The 22,109-nt window shown below is 44.7% G+C and overlaps 1 protein-coding gene across 1 annotated transcript in view; it reads right to left on the bottom strand.

Moving 5' to 3' along the window:
- LOC119957048 (complement C3-like) overlaps window positions 1-22,109 on the bottom strand; it is a 166,552-nt gene that overhangs the window by 46,758 nt on the left and 97,685 nt on the right. The window contains exons 23-27 of the mRNA XM_038784654.1: window positions 20,784-20,870; window positions 17,830-18,033; window positions 9,170-9,245; window positions 2,102-2,261; window positions 103-198 (exon numbers count right to left, since the gene is read on the bottom strand). Coding sequence (XP_038640582.1) covers window positions 103-198; window positions 2,102-2,261; window positions 9,170-9,245; window positions 17,830-18,033; window positions 20,784-20,870 — 623 coding nt within the window. The remainder of the gene's footprint in view (window positions 1-102; window positions 199-2,101; window positions 2,262-9,169; window positions 9,246-17,829; window positions 18,034-20,783; window positions 20,871-22,109) is intronic.

Below are 22,109 nucleotides of genomic sequence, written 5' to 3' on the forward strand. Positions count from 1 at the left end.
AGTTTCTAAACCCTGGCCCACAACAATTTCAAGAAAGCTTTAACAAAATCATCTGAACCAAAATATTGCATCACATTACTCTTAAAAAAGGGGCCCCATTACCTCGATGTAAATTGAACAAACATATTTAGCTTCAAGCAACGCGATGAGCACAAATGCAGTCAGTGATGCATCGCTTTCTGATCCATGGACTCCTCCCTAAAACATGCAAAAAAAAATGAAGCATTTCATTCATGCACATTCCCACATTCTGACTGAAAGCAATTAGTAGTTAAACTGCTGCAGGACGGCTTGTGGCAAAGTGGTGGTGACCCATTTCAGGGTTTGATGGCCACGGAAGGTGCATCCATAACATGGCACATAGGTTATTTAGCAGCCTGTAATACCTTCAAATACACCTGATGGCAGAAGAGCTTTCAGGTCAGCCATACTCTATATGGCAAACCACTATCGTGCTTTGCCAGGCATAATTATGGACCCGTCCAATGGAAGTCTTAGGGTATGGTCCCTGAAGGCGGAATCAAACTGCTGATTTCATTTCTGGAGTTAATTGCTTGTCAAAGATTTACGAAAACAATAAAAGGTATGAAAAAAGACGCAGGAAAAAATTGGGGCAAAAATATCAGATAATTCAGGTCATAATTAAAATCTCAAAGCCTCAAATTCATCTGAAGGAACAACCTGACAATTTTGGAACATGCGGAATGTTGTGTAACAACTTAGATGTGAACATTTTAAAACAACAATTTTAAAACCAAAAGCCTTAACATTCAGCTGAGTTGATCAATTTTGAAGAAACACAGAAATGTTGAAAGTAACAAGTTTCCCAACAACTTGAAAAATATAGCAGAATGCTTTCCCATGTAGAGGGGCACAGAATGGACACCAAAGAAAAGAGAAGAACGTGAAGATGGATTTGGATTGGGAAGAGGAATGTTACGTAAAGAGCTTTGAAAACTGAAGGATTTGGAGGTTTGGTCCAGCGAACAGTGACACAATGGTTGAAAGAACATTCACAATAGTGGAGAGCAAAGGAAGGAAACGACAGAAGGATGGATGCAGGTTGTATGAGTGACTGAGATATCAGGTCAAGGAGACATTTGAACAAAGGAAAAAGGATAAAGGAGAAGGCTGAGGGAAGATTTGATCAAAATGTTCAAAATCTTGAAGAGCTCTAATAGTGTAAATAAAGGAGAACGTGAACCCAGTGGGAGAATCAAAGAGGATTCTGATTAAAGAAATTCACATATGAACCAGAGACAATGGGCTGGATTCTCCGCTGTTGGGATTCTCCGTTGCACAGGAAAACCCAGAGATTTCCCGATGGCATGGGACTGCCCACAAAGGGCAACCCCATTGGCCAGCTGGAAGAACAGAGAATCTCGGGGGCGCGCCACGTCAGTGGTGGAATTCTCTGACCCACCGCCGGGTCGGAGTGAATCCCGCCCCACCGCTTCGATGCCGGCTGGCGAATTCTCCGCCGCTGGCTTTTGGGTGGGGGCGGGGGCCACGCCGGTCGGGGGCCGTTGGCAGCGGCCTCCCCTGGCAATTCTCCGGGCACCGATGGGCCGAGCAGCCGCCCGTTTTTGTCCAGTCACGCCGGCGTGGATTAGACAAGGTCCATACCGTTGGGATCTGGCTTTGAGGGCGGCTTGCGGAGTCCTCGTGGGGGGAGGGTGGGGGGGGTGTGGGGGGATTTAGCCCCGGGGGGGGGGGGGGGGGGGGCCTGGCTTGCGATCGGGGCTCACCGATCTGCGGGCAAGCCTGTGCCTGTGCCATGAGGGCACCCTTTCCCTCCACGCCGGCCTCTATAAAGCTGTAAAGAAGCCCCCTGCGCATGCGCAGGAAGCACGCCAGTGGTTCTGCGCATGTGGCAGAACACGATGGCGCTCCTGCACATGCGCCAACTCCCACCGGCCTGCGGAGGCCCTTCAGCAGCAGAGGACTGAGGCAAACTGGATATTTCTGTCAAAGTGCTAGCATCGGCACGATGGAGTGAATGGCCTCATTCTGTCCTATAACATTTCCACGATTCAATTGTTTTATATCTTCATTACAACCATCTGGAATGAACTTGAGAAGGCAGAAACATCTTGCGTACAATCATCACAGTGCTAAGTACAGGAGCGTCCTCTTGGAAGTGACCATCAAGTTTCTGTTTATATAAAATCAACCAATTTGCAGCACCACAGAGAATATCTGCTTGAATTGTGACCAGATTATACGACATCGCGAACACTTTCACCACATAAGCAGTCAACCTACAAGAAAAGAAATGCAATTTAAACCAATTTTTAAAAAAATATTGTGTAAGAAACAGATTTTATGAGGTAAATTAATCTAAAGAAACTTTACACAATTAAACCTTTCAACACCGCTGCAATTAATAACTCAATGTGCACAGATGTTGACATCAAAAAGATTATTTTAATTAAATTATTTATCTTTATGGAAATCATATTGGGCACACACTGCTTTATGGAACTCTATCCCTAAACCCCTTCGCCTCTCTGCATCAATCTCCTTGAAGATGTTCCTTTAAACCTACTTCTTGGATCAAGTTTTTGGACACCTGTCCTAATATCCCCTCACGTTGCTTGGTGACAGATTCCATTTGGTAATCACTCCTGCAAAGCACCTTGGGAGGTATAATTATATTAAAGCTGCTATTAAAATACGAGATGTTGTTGTATCACAGTAGAGAGACATATCTCGAAAGAGAATGCTCCTTCATATTGCATGGGAGATTTTCATGGATTTTGTGCATCCTATACTCCTAGTAGTACATGATTAAATTTTTGATACCGGTCTCATTACCCCAAAGATAGAAGCAGGAACATAACAACTTGTATTTTTTTTGCACCTGTTATGGATCCAGTCCAGAACCCCAATTTTGGTTAAGAGCCCGGACTAGAAGTCAACTGCTTGCATTTGGTAAAACTGTGAGGAAATGTTCCTGCCAACAGGAGTGATAATCCTGCCCAGCAGACAGCTTTAAGAATCACTACAGTGCAGAAAGGAGCCATTTGAAAGAGCACCCTACCTAGACCAATGCCCCACCTTATCCCTATAACCCAGTAAACCCACATAACCTGGACACTGGGAAGTAATTCAGCATGGCCAATCCACCTAATCTGCACATCTTTGGGCTGTGGGAGGAAACCTGGAGCACCCGGAGGAAACCCACGCAGACACAGGGAGAACGTGCAAACTCCACACAGATACCCACCCAAGGCCGGATTCAAACCCGGGTCCCTAGCGCTATGAGGCAGAAGTGCTAACCGCAGTGCCACCATGCTGCCCACATTAAAACAGACTTTAATTTGAACAGAGAATTAGGAATATTAGCAACAAAGAAATAGCTTTAAAGTAAACAGGTACAACATCTTAACCTGATTCCTGAAATGTGCTTCTACAATCCAATTAAGCAAGCCCATAGGTTTCAAATACCGCTTAAGTATAAAGTTAACAATCAGGTTTTACGTGGTGCACAGTCCTTGGAGAGAGAAACCTTGTTTTTATTAGGACCAAGTTGAAAGCCTTCTGTTCATCTTCAAGTCTTGCAGGCAACGTATTTTTTCCAGACAGACCTGGTTCCTCCCATTAGCTACACCAACTGCACTCAAAGCACACAGCATTCCTTTGCCTCTTGTTCAAAGCATCATTTGTAAGCAGGAATGAGAGTCCGGCAAGGTATGCTGCCTGCCCGGAGCCAGGGTGAGAGACATCTCTGACTGGCTTGAAAGCATATTAGATGGGAGAGGGAGGATCTAGTGTTGTGGTCTATGTTGGGACAAACAACAGAGGCAAAACTAGGAAAGAAGACCTGTTGGGGGAGTATCGGAATTAAATTACAGAACAGGTCCCCAAAGGTTATAACTTCACGATTACTACCCGAGCCATGTGTGAATTGGCATAGGGATGAGAAAATTAGGGAAGCAAACATGTGACTCAAGAAGTGGTGCAGGAAAGAGGACTTCCTTTTCTGTTTTTTTTAAATTTAGAGTACCCAATTATTTTTTTTTCCCAATTAAGGGGCAATTTAGCATGGCCATTGCACCTAACCTGCACATCTTTGGGTTGTGGGGGTGAAAGACTGGGGTAGAATGTGCAAACTCCACACAGACAGTGACCCAGGATTCGAGCCCGGGTCCTCAGTGTCGTCGTCCCAGTGCTAACCACTGTGCCATGTGCCACCCTAAGAGAGGTTCCTTTGCATGGCGCATTGGCATCTTTACTGTAACCATTGGGATGGTCTTCACCTGAACCGATCTAGGACCAGTGTTCTAGAGTAAAGGATAAATAGGGTGGTCACAAGGATTTTAAACTAACAAATAAGGGGGGAGGGATGGGTGAAACTACGGTAACAATAATGGTGAATGACAAGCAAAGCAGCAGGTTAGCATATGGGGAGGAGGATTCAACTCCAAGGAAAATTATGAAAAAAGTTAAAGGGAGGAAAACCTGGCATAAGGGCACTTTACCTGAATGCTCGTAGCTTTTGAAATAAGGTAAATGAGTTGACGGCACAAACCACCACGAATGAATATGATTTAGTGGCCATTATTCAGACATGGTTACAGGGTGGTCACTATTGGGAGCTAAATATTCAAGGGTATCAGACTATTCGGATGACAAACAGGAAGGTAAGGGAAGTGGTGTAGCTCTGATATTTAAGGATGATATTAGGGTGGTAGTGAGAGACGATATAGGTTCTATGAAGATAAAGGTTGAATCCATTTGGGTGGAAATTAGAAATAGTCAGGAGAAAAGCTCGCTGATAGGTTTGGCCGATAGGCCACTAAATAATAACATTACAGTCGGGCGGGCAATAAACAAAGAATGAACTGATGCATGTAAAAATGGTATGGCAATTGCCATGGGGGATTTTAATCTACATGTTGATTAGTCAAACCAGCCTTGTGAAGGAGTTCATAGAATGTATCCGCAATAGTTTTCTCAAACAGTATGTAATGGAACTTACGAGGGAGCAAATTATCCCAGATCTTGCCCTGTAATGAGACAGGAATAATTAATTATCTCTTAGTTAGTGATCCTCTTGGAAGGAGCGATCACAGTATGGTTGAATTTAAAATACAGAAGGAAGGTGAGAAGGTAAAATCCAATACCAGTGTTTTGTGCTTTAAAAAGGAGACTACAATGGGATGAAGGACAAGTTGACTAAGGTAGCTGGGAGCAAATACATTTTGGTGGGACTATTGTGGAACAGTGGAGGACTTTTAAAGCGATTTTTCAGCAAAAGTATATACCAATAAAATAGAAGGACTGTAGGAAAAGGGCTAATCAGCCATGGATATCTAAGGAAATAAAGGAGTATATCAAATTGAAAGAAAATGCATAGAAAGTGGCAAAGATTAGTGCAAACTGGAGGATTGGGAAATCTTTAAATGTCAACAGAAAGCCACCAAAAAAACTATAAAGAAAATTGAGAGATTGTATGAGAAAACTAGCTCAGAATATAAAAACAGACAGCAAAAGTTTCCACAAATATATGAAACAAATGTGGCTGAGGTAAACATGGGTCCTTTAGAAGATGAGAACGGGGATTTAATCATGGGAAATGAGGAAATGGCCGAGGCATTGAACAGTTATTTTGTGTCGGTCATCACAGTGGAAGACACAAATAACATGGCAATAATTGATGACAAGTAGGCTATGGTAGGTGAGGATCTAAAAACAATCATTATCACTAAGGAGGCAGTGTTGGACAAGCTAATAGTGCTAAAGGTAGACAAGTCTCCTGGAATGCATTGCAGGGTACCAAAAGAGATGGCGGGGGAAATAGCAAATGCGCTTGTGGGAATTTGCTGGACTCGGGTATTTCCGGCAGATTGAAAAGCAGCAAATGTGATGCCACTGTTTCAAAGAAGGAGGTAGACATAAAGCGGGTAATATAGGCTAGCTAGATTACCTTCTGTAGTGGGGAAAATGCTTGAATTAAGGAGGAAATAGTGGGACATCTGGAGAGAAATTGGGCAGACGCAGCATTTGGTTCATGAAAGGCAGGGCAGGTCATGTCTAACTACTTTATTGAAATTCTTTGAGGACATTACAAGTGCGATGGACAACGGGGAACTGGTGGATGTGGTGTATCTGGATTTCCAGAAGGCATTCAACAAGATGCCGCACAAAAGGCTGTTGCACAAAGGTGCACGGCATTACAGGTAATGTATTAGCATGGATAGAGGATTGGTTAGCAAACAAAAAACAAAGAGTGGGGATAAATGGGTGTTTTTCTGGTTGGTAATCAGTGGTAAGTGGTGTGCTTGAGGGATCATTTTTGGAACTGCAATAGTTTGCTATTTACAGAGAGGATTTGGAGTTGGGGACCAAGTGTAATGTGTCAAAGTTCGCAGATGACACTAAGATGAGTGGTAGAGCAAAGTGTGCAGAAGACACTGAAAGTCTGCAAAGGTATATATATAGTTTAAGTGAGTGGTCAAGGGTCTGGCAGATCAAGTACAATATTGGTAATTGTGAGATCACCCATTTTGGTAATAATAACAGCAAAATTGACTTATTTATATGGTAAAAAATTGCAGCATGCTGTTACGCAGATGGGTGTCCTTGTGCATGAATCACAAAAAGCTGGTTCGTGGATGCAGCAAGTAATTAGGAAAGCAAATGGAATTTGTCGTTCCCTGCTGGAGGGATGGAGTTTAAAAACAAGAAGGCTATGTTGCAGCTGTATAGAGTGCTGGTGAGACATAACTGGAGTACTGTGTACAGTTTTGGTCTCCTTACTTGATAAAGGATGTACTGGCACCAAAGGAGGCGCAGAGGAGATTCACTCAGTCTATTCCAAAGTTGAGAGGATTGGCTTATGAGGGGAGACTGTGTAGACTGGGACTATACTGTTGGAATTCAGAAGAATGAGGAGGATCTTAAAAAAACATGCAAAATTATGAAGGGAATAGTAAAGATAGAAGCAGGGAGGTTGTTTTCACTGGCGGGTGAAACTAGAAATAGGGAGCATAGCCTCAAAATAAAGGGGGAGCAGATTTAGGACTGAGTTGAGGAGGAACTTCTTCGCCCAAAGGGTTGCAAATATGTGGAATTCCCTGCCTGGTGAAGCAGTTGAGGCGACCTCGTTGAATGCTTTTAAGGCAAAGATAGAAAGGTTTTTGAACAGTAAAGGAACTAAATATTATGGTGAGCGGGCAGGAAAGTGGAGTGGAGTCAACAAAAAGATCAGCCATGCTGTTATTGAATGGTGGAGCAGGCTCGAGGGGCCAAATGGCCTACTCCTGCCCCTAGTTCTTATGTTGTTACAAGATTTGCCTCGGTTTGTTTAGCCAGGCTCAAACTGCTACAACATTTGTGATGAATGTAGGAATTTCAGATATGTATTGTAGGTATTTGGTGCAGTAAAGGTTAAGAGCCTGAGTTGGTGTGTGTGACTGCTGCTGTCATGTTTTTAAAAGAAATCTTAGTTTGAAAGACAACTACGTTTTGGAGCCAGAGGTGCAATTAAGGTATCACAAAAAGAATGGGCTGATGGAATGTTGTTTGGATTAAGGGAAGTCCCTGTGGAGTTAATTAGATTTCAGCTTGGTAAGATGATGTAATTACCGGGAGGAGCTAATATATCAGGCATTTTGCAGAAAAGCAGTGTTAGTTGGAGATGTGAACAGAAGTCAAGCATTTCAGTTCAGTTTAAAAGATATGTCTGTAGATAGATTAACAGTTTATTTTCAAGCAGTTCAGAGGAGTGTAAGCTGAAACGAGCTGAAACAGCTTCTGAAGAAATAGAGCCAGAGTTTCAGCATGGTTCTGGCAGGATTCAGGGCCGGGATTCTCCTTTCCGCGGACTAAGTGCCTACGCCAGCGGGAAAACCAGCGCCAACCACTCCTGCGTCAACGGGTCCAAAGGTGAAGAATTTTCCACTTACCTCCACTTTCTCGGGGGCTAGGTGGACGCCAGACGGGTTGGCGCCGCTCCAGCCAGTGGCGAAGGGACTGCGCAAGTTCACGCATGCGCCAATGCGCCGGCATGATCTCATACATGCGTGGAACCGCCGGCTTGCTTTGGCGCATGCGTGGGGGATTCTCTTCTCCACGTCGGCCACGGCAGAGCCCAACAGGGGCCGGCGCGGAAGGAAGGAGTGCCCCCACGGCACAGGCCTGCCCGCAGATCGATGAGCCCTGATCACGGGCCAGGCCACCGTGGGGGGCACCCCCGGGGTCAGATCCCTCCCCCCACGAGGACCGTCCCAGCCAACTTACCCGCCAGGTCCCACCGGTACGTAAACTGAGTGATTCACGCCGGCAGGACTGGCCAAAACAGATGGAAGCTCAGCCCATCGGCACGCAGAGAATTGCCTGGGGGGCCTCTGTCAACAGCGACCGACCGCCGTGGCGTAAACCCCGCCCCCACCCGAGAAACGGTGCCAGAGAATATGGCAGCCGGCGTCGGGATGATGGGGCTGGATTCGCGCCGCCACCCGGGGATTCTCCAACCCAGTGGGAAGGATCTTTTCTTTAAACCAGTGTCAAAAGATCTATTTTTTTCTAAGAACATCTCTGTTAAGCAGGTATTCGTGAGAGTTAACTGTGGATTGAGAACTGAGGTGGGTTTGATTTTGTTTGAGTGAGAATAAAGATAGCAGTTGAGAGTTACTGTATTCGCTGTATTAATTAGCGTTGTTTAATGCTAAGTTATTTTCTGGTGTAATGTAATTGATATTTCACTACTGTGTTCTTAATAAGTTTGTTTCAATATATCATACCCCTATATCTTTGTGAAATCACTCCTGGAGAGAGGTATCATTCCCTCACAGTCTTACAAAATTAAAATTAAATATTGGAGTTTCTGTCCAGTATCTTAGCTGCTTTTGGGGTATGGTCCAGATCGTAATACATTACATGAGCTAGCTATTAGCAAACGGTAAAATAGCTTTTAATATTTATTAGCAGAACAGTTCGCCTGCAAAATCACTGATAACCTCATTTTCATCACAGCCCTAGCAGATAAACAGGCTGCATGCATTTCAATAACATTACTGGACAATTTATTGTATTCATCACACACATGAAACATGATGAAACATCCTAAGACATTTCACGGAAGCAAGATTCAATCAGCTATGTCAAAACACTATTATCAGAACGAGAAGAGAGAAAGGAAACATTTAATTTGATAACGTACCACGTGCTGGCTGGTCGACTCATGAATGCTGCATATGAATTATCCGATTTGCGATATGCCAATTGCTGAACATAACCTGTGTGGAAAACAAATCAAATTACAAAACAAAGATCTGCAAACACTGGAAATCTGAAATGAAAATCACAACAAACTGGGAAAATCAGTGACCTGATCACAGAATACAGTATCAGAAAGAAATCTGGAAGCAGAAATCAAAGCCAAGGTCAAGGTCCACAAATGGTTCCTCGACCAACCCCACTTCATATCGTCTCCTACATTCAGTTCTCAGTTGCTTTAAGTTGACCCCATTCTGTCTCTGAGCCGATTTCACCCAATCATAGGGCCTCAGAATTTAACTTTGGACTTGTATATTCTTTTCTCCTTGTTGTCAGGTTAAGACCAGCATAGGTCTCTCCTCTGCTATGCCTATGTTACCTGAATTCCCCTCCATGTCTATTTGGTTGGTGTTCCTCGCCAAAGCCCGTATCATCTGGTGCTTTTTTCCTCCCTCCGCCCAAGATCCTTTTCCTGCAGTTACCTTCTCACCAATCCTTACCAGATACAAGACTTCCCTTGTCGTCTTAATTTGCTCCAGCTAGCGCAGTCTAGATCTACATTGAACAAGCAAAGATCAACACTCTGTACCCCTTTTTGCAATCTCCAAAAGATTTCACAAGCTACTGTCAACGCCTTCTGTTGAAACACACTTGGTCTAGTACCCAGTGAACTCACTGACAAACATTGCCCCCATTTAGGCCGCCTGAGGGTTTTGTCAGCAGATCTACAGTTGCTCACTCTGCATTTCCACCTGACATCGGGAGCGGGGCTGAGCAGGAGAAATTCGGAGTACACTCTGGGAAGGTTAGTGGCTGCAAAATTGGGCAGAGTAATGGCAGATGGAATTTAACCCGGACAAATGCGAGGTGATGCATTTGGTAGATCCAATTCAGGTGGGAGCTACAAAATAAATGGCAGAACCATCGGGAGCACAGAGACACAGAGAGATCTGGGCTGGCAGGTCCACAGATCCTTAAAAGTGGCAGCACAGGTGGCAATGGTGGTAAAGAAAGCATATGGCATGCTTGCTTTCATCGGACGGGGTATTGAGTATAAAAGCTCAAACATTATGTTACAGTTATATAGAACATTGGTTAGACCACATTTGGAATTATGTGTCCAATTCTGGTCACCACACTACCAGAAGGACGTGGAGGCTTTGGAGAGAGTACAGAAAAGGTTCACCAGGATGTTACCTGGAATGGAGGGTATTAGCTATGAGGAGAGATTGAATAAACTGGGATTGTTCTCCCTAGAGAGACGGAGGCTGATGGGCGACACAATGGAAGTTTATAAAGTTATTAGGGGTATAGATAGGGTGAACAGTTGGAGGCTTTTTCCCAGGGTGGAAATGACAATTACAAGGGGGCACAGGTTCAAGGTGAGGAGGGGAAAGGTTCAGTGGAGATGTGCGGGGGAAGTTTTTTACACAGAGGGTGGTGGTGGCTTGGAATGCACGGCCAAGTGAGGTGGTTGAGGCAGATACATTAGTGACCTTTAAGACTTATCTGGATAGGCACATGAACAGACGGGGCATAGAAGGATACAGGCGGTTGGTCTAGATAGGACACGTGAACAGCAAAGGCTTGGAGGGCCGAAGGGCCTGTTCCTGTGCTGTATTGTTCTTTGCTTATCAAGGCAATTACAGGCTGGTGAGCCTTACGCCAGTGGGAGGGAAATTGTCAGAGAGAATTCTTCGAGACAGGATTTACTCCCATTTGGAAGTGAGTTGATGTATTAGTGAGTGACAGAATGGTATTGAGAAGGCAAGGTCGTGTCTCACTAATCTGATCAAGTTTTTGGAGAAAGTGACAAAGATGATTGATGAAGGTGGGGCAGTGGATATTGTCTACATGGGCTTTAGTAAGGCCTTTGACAAGGTCCCTTGTGGGAGGCAGGTACAAAAGGTGAAGTCACACAGGATCTCGGCCGGGATTCTCCCCTACCCGGCGGGGTGGGGGGGGTCCCGGCGTGTTGGAGTGGTGTGAACCACTCTGGCGTCAGGCAGCCCCAAAGGTGCGGAATTCTCAGCACCTTTAGGGGCCAAGCCCTCACAGTGAGGGGCTAGGTTCCCACTCCGCCGGCTTTGCGCCATGCCAGCCGGGGCCGAAAGGACTTTGCCGACTGGCGTAAGTCCGCGCATGCACCAGAGCATCAGCAGCTGATGACGTCATCCCTGCGCATGCGCAGGGGAGGGGGTCTCTTCTGCCTCTGCCATGGTGAAGATCATGGCGATGGCAGAAGAAAAACAGTGCCCCCACGGCACAGGCCCACCCACCGATTGGGACTGCGCAAGTTCACCCATGCGCCGTGGCCGACGTGGAGAAGAGAACCCCCCACGCATGCGCCAAAGCAAGCCGGCGGTTCCACGCATGCATGAGATCATGCCGGCCCATTCACCTGAGGAAGGAGCAGTGCTCCGAAAGCTAGTGTTTGAAACAAACCTGTTGGACTTTAACCTGGTGTTGTAAGACTTCTTACTATAATTGTCAGGTATAATGGATTCTATTTTCATCCTTGACGGCAGTAGTGGAAACCAGGAAAACTCCTGCCTGCGCACACCTGCCTCATCAAAAATGGTACCAGAGAGATCCTCATTGTCGGGAGGCAGGTATGGACTGAAGTCGGGTCAGCCGGCCCCAAGAACATTTGAAAGGCTGGACTGATTTCGGAAGCGAGCTTTAAGACACTAAAAAATTGCCCTGTAAAGGTGCAACCTTGGAAATTATTCAAATAAGTTGTGAAGGAGTTATAAGGTTGTGTGGGCAGAGATCTCACTGCACTGACGTGTGAGTAAACATTTTCAATGTTGACCAACTGGTTATTTGCTGTAAGGCATGGTCCATTAAAGGGTCTCCCATCGAGACTTTCAATGCTGAATTCCACCCATTGCAAACAGGCAAGAAGCATCACACAGATAACATTCATTGATCCATCAGCATCTTTGCAGTTACAGCAGATCATGACATTGTAGAGCAAGTGAAATGAGCAGGGTACCTAAGGGCAGATATCAGGGCCCTACATGCCAATTCTTGCTGTCTAACCAACTGCCATTCCATCTGTCACGTTTACAAATCTGGCACCCAAAGGTGCTTCAGCCATAACAGTGGCATCAGCGCACTATCCTTACAGGCATGAGTGACTCCAAGGGAGTTGTCCAGCAGGATTCTATAACCATCAGACTCATATCATGACATTCTGGGGTGCTCATTGATGCACCATCGATTGCACGTGAGGCGAGTGATTTACCAATGTCAGGCTTTAATTAACTAGAACACAGCCTGGCGATCGTCTACAGTGGAAAGGGACGATCGTCAGGCTTCTGAGCATTTATACCTCGTTGATAGAGGCGTGGTTAACTCAGCCTCTCAGACAATCGGTCGAGAGGCACATGACCGACCAGGGCCAATGGTAAGCCGACGTTCTGGCCCAATGGCAGACGAGTATGCAGATCATATCATCACACTCATGCACAAACGCAGTACACAGGACCCAGAAACTGATTGCTTCTCTCTCTTCCCGTCCTCCCGTCCAAACCCCCCCCGGAAAACCCCGAACATAAGCGTGCACTGCACATGGGTATTGAGTAGTGTGGAATAACGGGAGAATCATGACTTCATGCATTATCATGGCACAATTCCTGGAGGAGGACATGTTTGAGTCTCATGATTATGTACCAAGGCTCAGCAGCCAGGGCCTGGTGCAGGAAGGTGAAGGCTGGTGGGATACCCTACATCCAGCAGGTCGAAGGAACAGAGCTTTGGCATGCAAATGCTGCAATGGTGAGCGCATCAGCAGAATACGTCCGAACATGGAAATATGGGAGGTGGAAATCACCCATTACTGGTGCCAAAGTTGGTGCAAAAGTACTTTTGATCAGGGCTTCATTAGAGGTAGAAATTATTCTGCAGCAAGTGTAGGTAGTTCAGGCATAATAGACATTTAGCCCATGCTAGAGCATGAAGGAAGGATTCCAGACCAAAGGGTTCAGCTCCTACGTATTTTAATCATGATCCAAAACTGTAGGTGCACTCACACTGATTATCTATTTTAGTGTCTCACACAGATCTCATCACTGCTTGGGTCACTGTCTGTGCGGAGTCTGCACGTTCTCCATGTGCCTGTGTGGGTTTCCTCCGGGTGCTCCAGTTTCCTCCCACAAGTCCCGAAAGTCGTGCTTGTTAGGTGAATTGGACATTCTGAATTCTCCCTCAGTGTACCCAAACAGGCGCCGGAATGTGGCGACTAGGGGCTTTTCTCAGCCAAGGGCTCTTCCTAGTTCCCCGATGCAATGAAAAATGCCCTGAATTCATACAATTGTTGCGCACGCTCGCCATCGGCTCCTTGTACAGTAATTTCACCCACAAACGTAGGCCCAATCCCAAACTTCTCCAACAGCGCAATCAGATAACTCCACTCCACCCAATCAAAGGCCTCTGCGTATCTAATGCCATCACCATCTCCAACTCGCTTCCCTCTGCCAAAGAGGAATCACATTCAGCAGCCGCCTCATTCTATGACACCACGTCTGATCTCCCTCAGTCACCCTTGGAAGGCACACCTCCAACCTTACTACCAGCACCTTTGAAAACATGTTGGTGTCCGCATTCAGCAGGTGTATGGGCCTATACGACCCCCATTCTACCGGGTCCTTACCTTCTTTAACAACAACAAGATGGAGGCCTGTCCAATCATTCGGCAAAAAAAAACCCCTAACCATCGTGCCCTTGAACATTTCCACCAGGTTATCCTTAAACATCTTGTAAAATTCCACCGGGAACCCATCCGGCCCTGCCACCTTCCTCATTTGCATCTTCCCAATTGCCGCTTTCACTTTGTCCACCCCTACCAGGTCCTCCAGCCCCGCCTTCTCCATTTCACCCAACCGAGGGCAATCTAACCCCCCTAAAAACTCCCTCATCTCCCACTCATCCTCTGGCGGCTTCAACTTATAAAAGCCCCTATAAAACCCCTCAAACCGCCCCAGTGCACAAACTCACCTGTCCTGTGCCGAACCTGAACTATCTTTCTCGCCGCAACTTCTCGACAGAGCTGACCTGCCGACATTCAACCTGCCTTCTCCCCGTATTCATAGACAGCCCTTTTCATCCTTCTCAGCTGATGCACCACTTTCCCTGAGGTCAGCAGGTTCGAACCAAGTATGTAACTCCTTCCTGTTTGCCAGGAAATCTGAGTCCGAGTCCCCAGCGCATCTCCCGTTCACCCCCTTCGATCAACTGTTGGCATTCTGCTCTCCCCATGCCCATCCTTAAACAAAATCACTTCTCCCTCACCGTTGCCTTCAGAACCTCCCAAACCACCAATGGCAAGACCTCCCCCATACAATTGAACCCCACATACCCCTCAATCACCTTCCCCATCCGATCACAGAAACTCTGGACCGCCAACAAACCCACATCCAGCCTCCACCTGGCTTCTGAGCCAACCCCTTCTCCTGTACCACCAATCTGGAGCGTGATCCGAGATCACAATTGCTGAATACTCTGCACTCTTAATTCCAGCCAATAGCGCCTTCCCCACAATGAAAAAGTTAATCCACGAGAACACCTTGTGCACTGGGGGGAAAAACAAATACTTTCAATCCCTCGGGCGTAAAAGTCTCTACGCATCCAACCCCCCCCAACCTCCCTCATAAACCCTGCCAATACCTCCCCCCCCCACCCTGAAGTGGTCAGCCAGCTTGGCTGGAACCTGCCCACCCTAGTTTCCAGCACTGTGTTCCAATTTCCCCCAAAATTGTCTCATGGGGATCAAGATTCGGGATGGCCGCCAGAGCTTTCTTCACAAACCCCAATTCATCCCAATTGGGGGCAGATACGCTAACCAGCACCACCAATCTCTCCACCAATGCAACCGTTACAATTGCGTATCTGTGCCCCTGATCCGCCACCACCTCTCCATCTGTAACCTCACCGCTTGTCTACCAGAATCGCCACCTCCCCCCCACCCTACGATCAAATCTAGAATGAAACACCTGGCTCACCCAACTCTTCCTCAGCCTCATCTGGTCCTTCGGTGCTATGTCTTTTCGTCCGACATCACTTCGTCCAACGACACTTCGTCCACGTCTTTTGGTCCAACGTCTTTTTGTCCGCCCGTCTTTTGGTCCAACGTCTTTTTGTCCGATGATTTTTTTCGTGAAAGACTTTTTGTGACTTGTTACGTTTTTTTGTCGGATGATTTTTTTTGTAAAAGACTTTTTGTAACTTGACTTTTTGTAACTTGCTTAGTAGCACTCCACTCCACTCCCCACATTAACTTTTTGTAAATAGAAATCTTCTCTAATGCACATAGCAAGGTATAATATGCAATAAAGGATTTTTATTACCGGTCTCTTTCTTAATTCGGGAATTTTAAGTAATTAGTAAACTTTTAGATTTTTTAACTGCATTTTTAGATTTTTTAACTGCATTTTTCAACTTGCATTTTACTCGCATTTTATCAATTACTTGCATTTTAGCAATTAAATTCACTTGCTGTATTGTACTTGCATTTTATCAATTAAATGGTTTTATACGGAGTTAATTTGTAATTGGATAATTGGACGAAGTGACGTTGGACCAAAAGACGGGCGGACAAAAAGACGTTGGACCAAAAGACGTGGACGAAGTGTCGTTGGACGAAGTGACGTCGGACGAAAAGACGCGACACGGGTCCTTCACCCTCAGATGGGTCTCTTGCAACATCACCACATCAGCTTTCAAAACTCAGTGCGCAAATTCTGGCCTATATAATGGCATTTTGAATTTCCCCATTTTGTAGTGATCTCTGTATATGTAAATACATGAAGGGTTAATGTGCAGTCAGATAAAACCAAATTACTGCGGATGCTGGAATCTGAAACCAAAGAGAAAATGCTGGAAAATCTCAGCAGGTCTGGCAGCATCTGTAGGGAGAGAAAAGAGCTAACGTTTCGAGTCCAGATGACCCTTTGTCAAAGCTTTTTTCTCTTTTTTTCCAGCTCTTTTCTTTTCCTACAGATGCTGCCAGACTTGCTGAGAATTTCCAGCATTTTCTCTTTAGTGCAATCAGATGATCGCTCGAGGGCAACACTAACAGGGAGTATATAAACAAGCTCAATCTGTTTTCCCTCTCTCTTTGGGTGTGTTGTAGATAGAGAACAGAAGTATAGTAAGCTCAGAGTGTACAGTATGGAATAATATTCATAATTAATCTAATTCTATCTTGTTTAATTTGACTACTGGTAAAAGTATTGAAGAATCAAACTCACATGTAAATTGGTTAGTAAGTCACTAAATTATTTGTTATCACTGGACGACTTCAAGTATTCATCATCAAAGTTAAGTTTAACTCGACATAAATAAATGAGTAACATATATTACTCCCAAGTAATATAACACATTTAATAAAACCAATAAAATCGAACTCTGTTGTTTTCCCATGTACTACAAATATGAATAATAATCTTTATTGTCCCAAGTATATTAACACTGCAATGAAGTTACTGTGAAAAGCCCCTCGTCGCCACATTCCGACGGCTGTTCAGGTACACAGCGGGAGAATTCAAATTGTCCAAATTACCTAACAGCATGTCTTTCAGGACTTGTGGGAGGAAACCGGAACACTCGGAGGAATGCACGCAGACACAGGGAGAACGTGCAGACGCCACACAGAGAGTGCCCTAAGCCACAAATCGAACCTGGGATCCTGGAGCTATGAAGCAACAGTGCTAACCACTGTGCCGCCATGCCCATAATTATTTATTTTCCAAGAGCAAGGATCACCAATCTCCAAACAAGGGAGGTCTCATGATATGCAAACATGCAACCAATTAACACTCAGAATAGGACACAACCAATGGGCCGTCAGGGCACTCAGACGTGGCATCACCACAAGGGGGCATGACATAAACACTATAAAAGGGATGAGGCACTCATCTTTCCACAGACAGACATCCAGAGAGTTAGACAGGGTTGATCAGCAGCATCACACCCCAGCACGTGGCTTAGAGCAAGCTGGTACAGTTCGACTGAGTTACTACAGTTAGATTAGCAGAGAGTCGAACTCATTTGAGAACTGTGTCAATAGTTCAATAAACACGTTGAACTCATTTCAGAGTCTGGAGCATCCTTTAGTTAAGACTGCATCATGTAGCAGCCTGTGTTATCCGAAGCAGCATGACACAACAGGAGGTTCTGCAAAAATGTTTTAGAATCTCTGCATTATGAGACAAGGGCGCCATGTGATTTTAAAGTATAATCATATTGCAATCTATAGCCCTCAACATTAGCATTGTAGAATACAGCCGCTATCCTGAACTTATCTATGCTGTATCGCCAGTGGTAGTCGCAATATGCATCAAGTCTCAATATGCAGCAAATTCAAATTCCAAAAACATGGGGCGGAATTCTCCGCCGGAGGGTGCTTCGTTTTGCCAGCGCCAGGGGGTTTCCCGACTGCGTGGGGCTGCTCCACAATGGGAAACCCCATTGATCGGTCAGCATAACAGAGAACCCTGACGGCGGGTCGAGGCAGAAATGTGGCGCTGCGGCAGGGCGAAGAATCCAGCCACTGTTGCTCCTTATCTTAACAATCTTGAATATAAAATTAGGGATGTGTACCTTGTTGAATGTTCTTCAATGCACCATCTCTACGATCCATTCCAATCCTTTCCCATTGCTGAGTTTTGTCCAGAAAGTTGGTGACAATCACAACTGGGGTAATTGATGCCATATTCTGCTCTCCGCAGCCACCAGGGGTTCTAATTAGATGTTTCAGTTTTGCTCCATCAATAGAATTTTCAATTGGTTGGGCTAAAATGTCTCCTGTTTCGATAACAAAATACATTCGTAAGAACAAAGCAAAATATTCAGATGCGTGAAATTTATAAGAAAAGATGCTGGAAATGTTACAAAATTGGTTTAAAAAAAACAGATAATGTTTCAGGTTGGTGAACTTTAGTCAGAACTGAAAGAGTTAGAAATCCGCTAGGTTCTAAGTAGGCAATATGAGGAATGGTGAAAAGAGTACATAGAGGAAGGTCAAATGCTTGCCATTTTAACACAAGACCCTGCCCTCATGCCCACATGTCTGTTCTTGGCCTTCTACAATGTCCCAGTGAAGCTCAATGCAAACTGGAGGAACAACACCTCATCTTCTGGTTAGGCACGCTACAACCTTCCGGTCTCAACATCGAATTCAACTTCAGATGATCAGCTCTACCCCACCTCGACACATTTGTTTTCATCCAATTGCGTTTTAACTGTTTTTTTACCATTTCTTTCTCTCTTGTCTTTCTTTATATATATTCACCCCCCCCCCCATCTTATTCACCCATTGTTACCCTTTCTCCCCTTTGCTTCTCCCTTCCCCTCCCCCCACATCTACATCTGTCACAGTTTACCCTCTGATGTTAGTTTCTCTGCAGTTTCACACCTTTTGTTCTCTCTGGTGACTGCCATTGACACTCTTTCCCTTTGTTTCTGTGGCTATTAGCACCAGGTTTCCCTGGGTTTCTGAGGCTATGACTCATCTTTCATTCTCACTCCACAGTATAAATATTCCCACTTTCTCTGTCTTTAGCTTTGACAAAGGGTCATCTGGACTTGATACGTTCGCGCTTTTCTCTCCCTACAGATGCTGCCAGAACTGCTGAGATTTTCCAGCGTTTTCTTTTTGGGGTCAAAGATCAGCACCTCATCTTTCGATTAGAGCTTTGCATCCTTCTGCACAGCACCAAGCTCAACAATTTCATCTCTTCCCCCATAGTTTCAGTAAGGAGTCTTACAACACCAGGTTAAAGTCCAACAGCTTTGTTTCAAACACCAGCTTTCAGAGCACTGCTCCTTCCTCAAGATAATGAAGAGGTATGTTCCAGAAACGTATATAGGGCAGCACGGTAGCATGGTGGTTAGCATCACAGCTCCAGGGTCCCAGGTTCGATTCCCGGCTGGGTCACTGTCTGTGCGGAGTCTGCACGTCCTCCCCGTGTGTGCGTGGGTTTCCTCCGGGTGCTCCGGTTTCCTCCCACAGTCCAAAGATGTGCGGGTTAGGTGGATTGGCCATGCTAAATTGCCCTTAGTGTCCTAAAAAATAATGTTAATGGGGGGGGGGGGGGGGTGTGGTTACTGGTATAGGGTGGATACGTTGGCTTGAGTAGGGTGATCATTGTTCGGCACAACATCGAGGGCCGAAGGGCCTGTTCTGTGCTGTACTGTTCTATGTTTATGTCTATATAGACTTCTGGAACATACCTGGTATGTTTCTGGAACATACCTCTTCATTCACCTGAGGAAGGAAACCTGTTGGACTTTAACCTGGTGTTGTAAGACTTCTTACTGTGCTCACCCCAGTCCAACGCTGGCATTTCCACATCATGGCTACCATAGTTTCATGTTTTAGTCTTAATCTTATTTTTCTCCTGTTTTGCCTTTGGATGATAGCTAGTCGCCAGGGAGCAGTTTCGGAGGACAGAGCGATGAGTATAAAGTAACTTAATTTGGGGATTTGCGATCTACTTTCCAGTGAGCAGTTTCGGAGAGCACAGCGGTGAGTATAAAGTAACTTATCTCGGGGATTTGTGGCCTAGTCTTCAGTGAGCAGTCTCGAAGGGCAGAGTAACTTATAAAGTAACTTACCTCGGTGAGTGTCGGTCATTCCACTGAATTCGAAAAAAGCTGAAAAAGTGTCATCACAGTAAAACTGTGACCTGATTGGCTGGTAGGAACTCTCTGCTAAATTTGAAAAAAATTTAAAATCTAAGTAAAACTAAGTAATTAACTAAGTTGAGGGGTAACTAAACTGGAGGGTAGGGATTGATGCATTTATCATCTAATATTTGTAGCAGAAATCTAGCGTTGGGCACATATAGTTATTGGACAGTAAACCAGAGACCCAGAGTAATGCTCTGAGTACCCAGGTTCAAATTCCGCCACTACAGATAGTGAAATTTGAACTCAATAAAAAAATCTGGAATTAAAAGTATCTAATGATGACCATGAAACGATTGTCGTAAAAACCCATCTGATTCACCTTTAGGGAAGGAAATCTGCCATTCTTACCTGGTCTGGCCTATATGTGACTCCAGACCCACAAAAATATGATTGACTTAACTGCCCCCTCAAGGGCAATTAGGGATGGACAATCAATGCTGGCACACCTTGCGACGTTCACACCCCATGAACGAATAAAGAAAAAAATGACCATCTTCTGTGCTGTAAAGGTCTGTGATTATGACTTGAAGAGGCCAAACACCCATTACTTTCTGACATTGAGAAGTAAATTTAATCACTGGAAGGTATCGCAAAGAGGAGGAAAGAACAATGAGCTGCTTTCTGCCTCATATTCCCAGGAGTTAAAATAAACAGACAGCATTGGTAGTTATTACCCCTTACCTTTTGGATTTCTATCAAGCATTGATAGCCAAAGTAAAGCTGGAATGCTCATGATCTGTCGTTTTGAATATTCACATTTGCACAAGCCAGGTAGACTTGAACAATGTGCTCGTCTTGCAGTCTCCAAAAGGAAACAGCCTTGGATTATTTAGACCAGAGATCCCTCACCCCAATCAATGTACCTTGAACACTGATGAACGATAGTGGTTCTGTATTTGGAATGATGTCATCTGGGATATCAACATCAATCCTAACCATTTGTTCTTTACCTAAATTAAGAAAGAATATATTGATTCAGATAAATAGCATATTTTAATAAGATACCTGATTTTCTCAACAACTATTGGTTTTGGTTTGTTTTCTCTTATTTGTCCTCCCCATGACCACAATACTCCACCCTCCTGAGTTTACTCGAGATTACAGTATTTTAAATCTTCCCATGCTCATCAATGGGAGTTCCAAAGTTCTGATATAACTTTATTAAGATAAACTCAAGCTGACTGAACTTTCTATTCAAGTCTCAATTTCCCTGCACGGTAGAATTCCATGGTCAGAAGTGTGACGTGAAGGAGTTTCTGTTGTTTTTCATCAACTTTGCTAGAGGGATAAAACTGATAAGCAGAGAAGTTACATTAAACTGGTCTAGAACCTTAGACTGACAAGGATGAGATCAGAACTGAGAGATTATATATATATATCAGGAAAGATTGACCAGGCTGGAATTCCTTTCTCTAGAAGTCTGAAAGTGAGCTGATGGAAATCTGACAGGGTAAAGTTGTTCCTGTTTGGGCAGGAGACCAAAGCTAGGGGCCGTAAATATAAGACAGTAAATTCAACAAGGAATTTAGAATAAACTTCCTTCCACAGAGAGTGGAACTCGCTGCTTAAAGGTAAAGCTGGCATAAATAGCTTGGCTGCATTTCAGGGAAAGACAGACAAGTGCATGAGGGAGAAAGATACAGACGGTTATTCTGACAGAGTGCATTGAAGAAGGATGGGAGGAGACTTAAGTGGAGCGTAAATATCAGCATGGGCCAGTTAAGCTAAACTTTAAATGTTCTATAAATATTTCTTCCTACCGCCACAAAACATCTGATTTGTAAACGTTCGCTTGTTCTGTTTTCTTGTGTTTCACATAACACTGCTGGAATGTGCACCGCAACAGTATTCAGCAAATTTATATTCAAAACTTAATATTCCTATTAATTATTTCACTGAATTATTTGTTCCAAAGGTGCAAGCGTCATTGTTCATAAATGAACTATTTTCTCCTTTAATCTCAGGGCAGGTAAAGAAAAGTAACCCTCCTTCTCCTCTGCCCAAAGAATGTTCCTCATCCAATAACAGCAAAGCACTTCTTCAAGTCGACCTTCTATTTCAAAGTTCTATTCATTTTCAGATTACAGTACGCTATTCAGTATCCATTTGGACCAGAGTACAGTCAATATTGTACAGAAGCCCACAGCCATTCCTAATTTAATTCATTGCATTTCAAATCAGTCAGCAAA

This window comes from Scyliorhinus canicula, chromosome 25 (assembly GCF_902713615.1).
Source record: "Scyliorhinus canicula chromosome 25, sScyCan1.1, whole genome shotgun sequence".
NCBI lineage: Eukaryota > Metazoa > Chordata > Chondrichthyes > Carcharhiniformes > Scyliorhinidae > Scyliorhinus > Scyliorhinus canicula.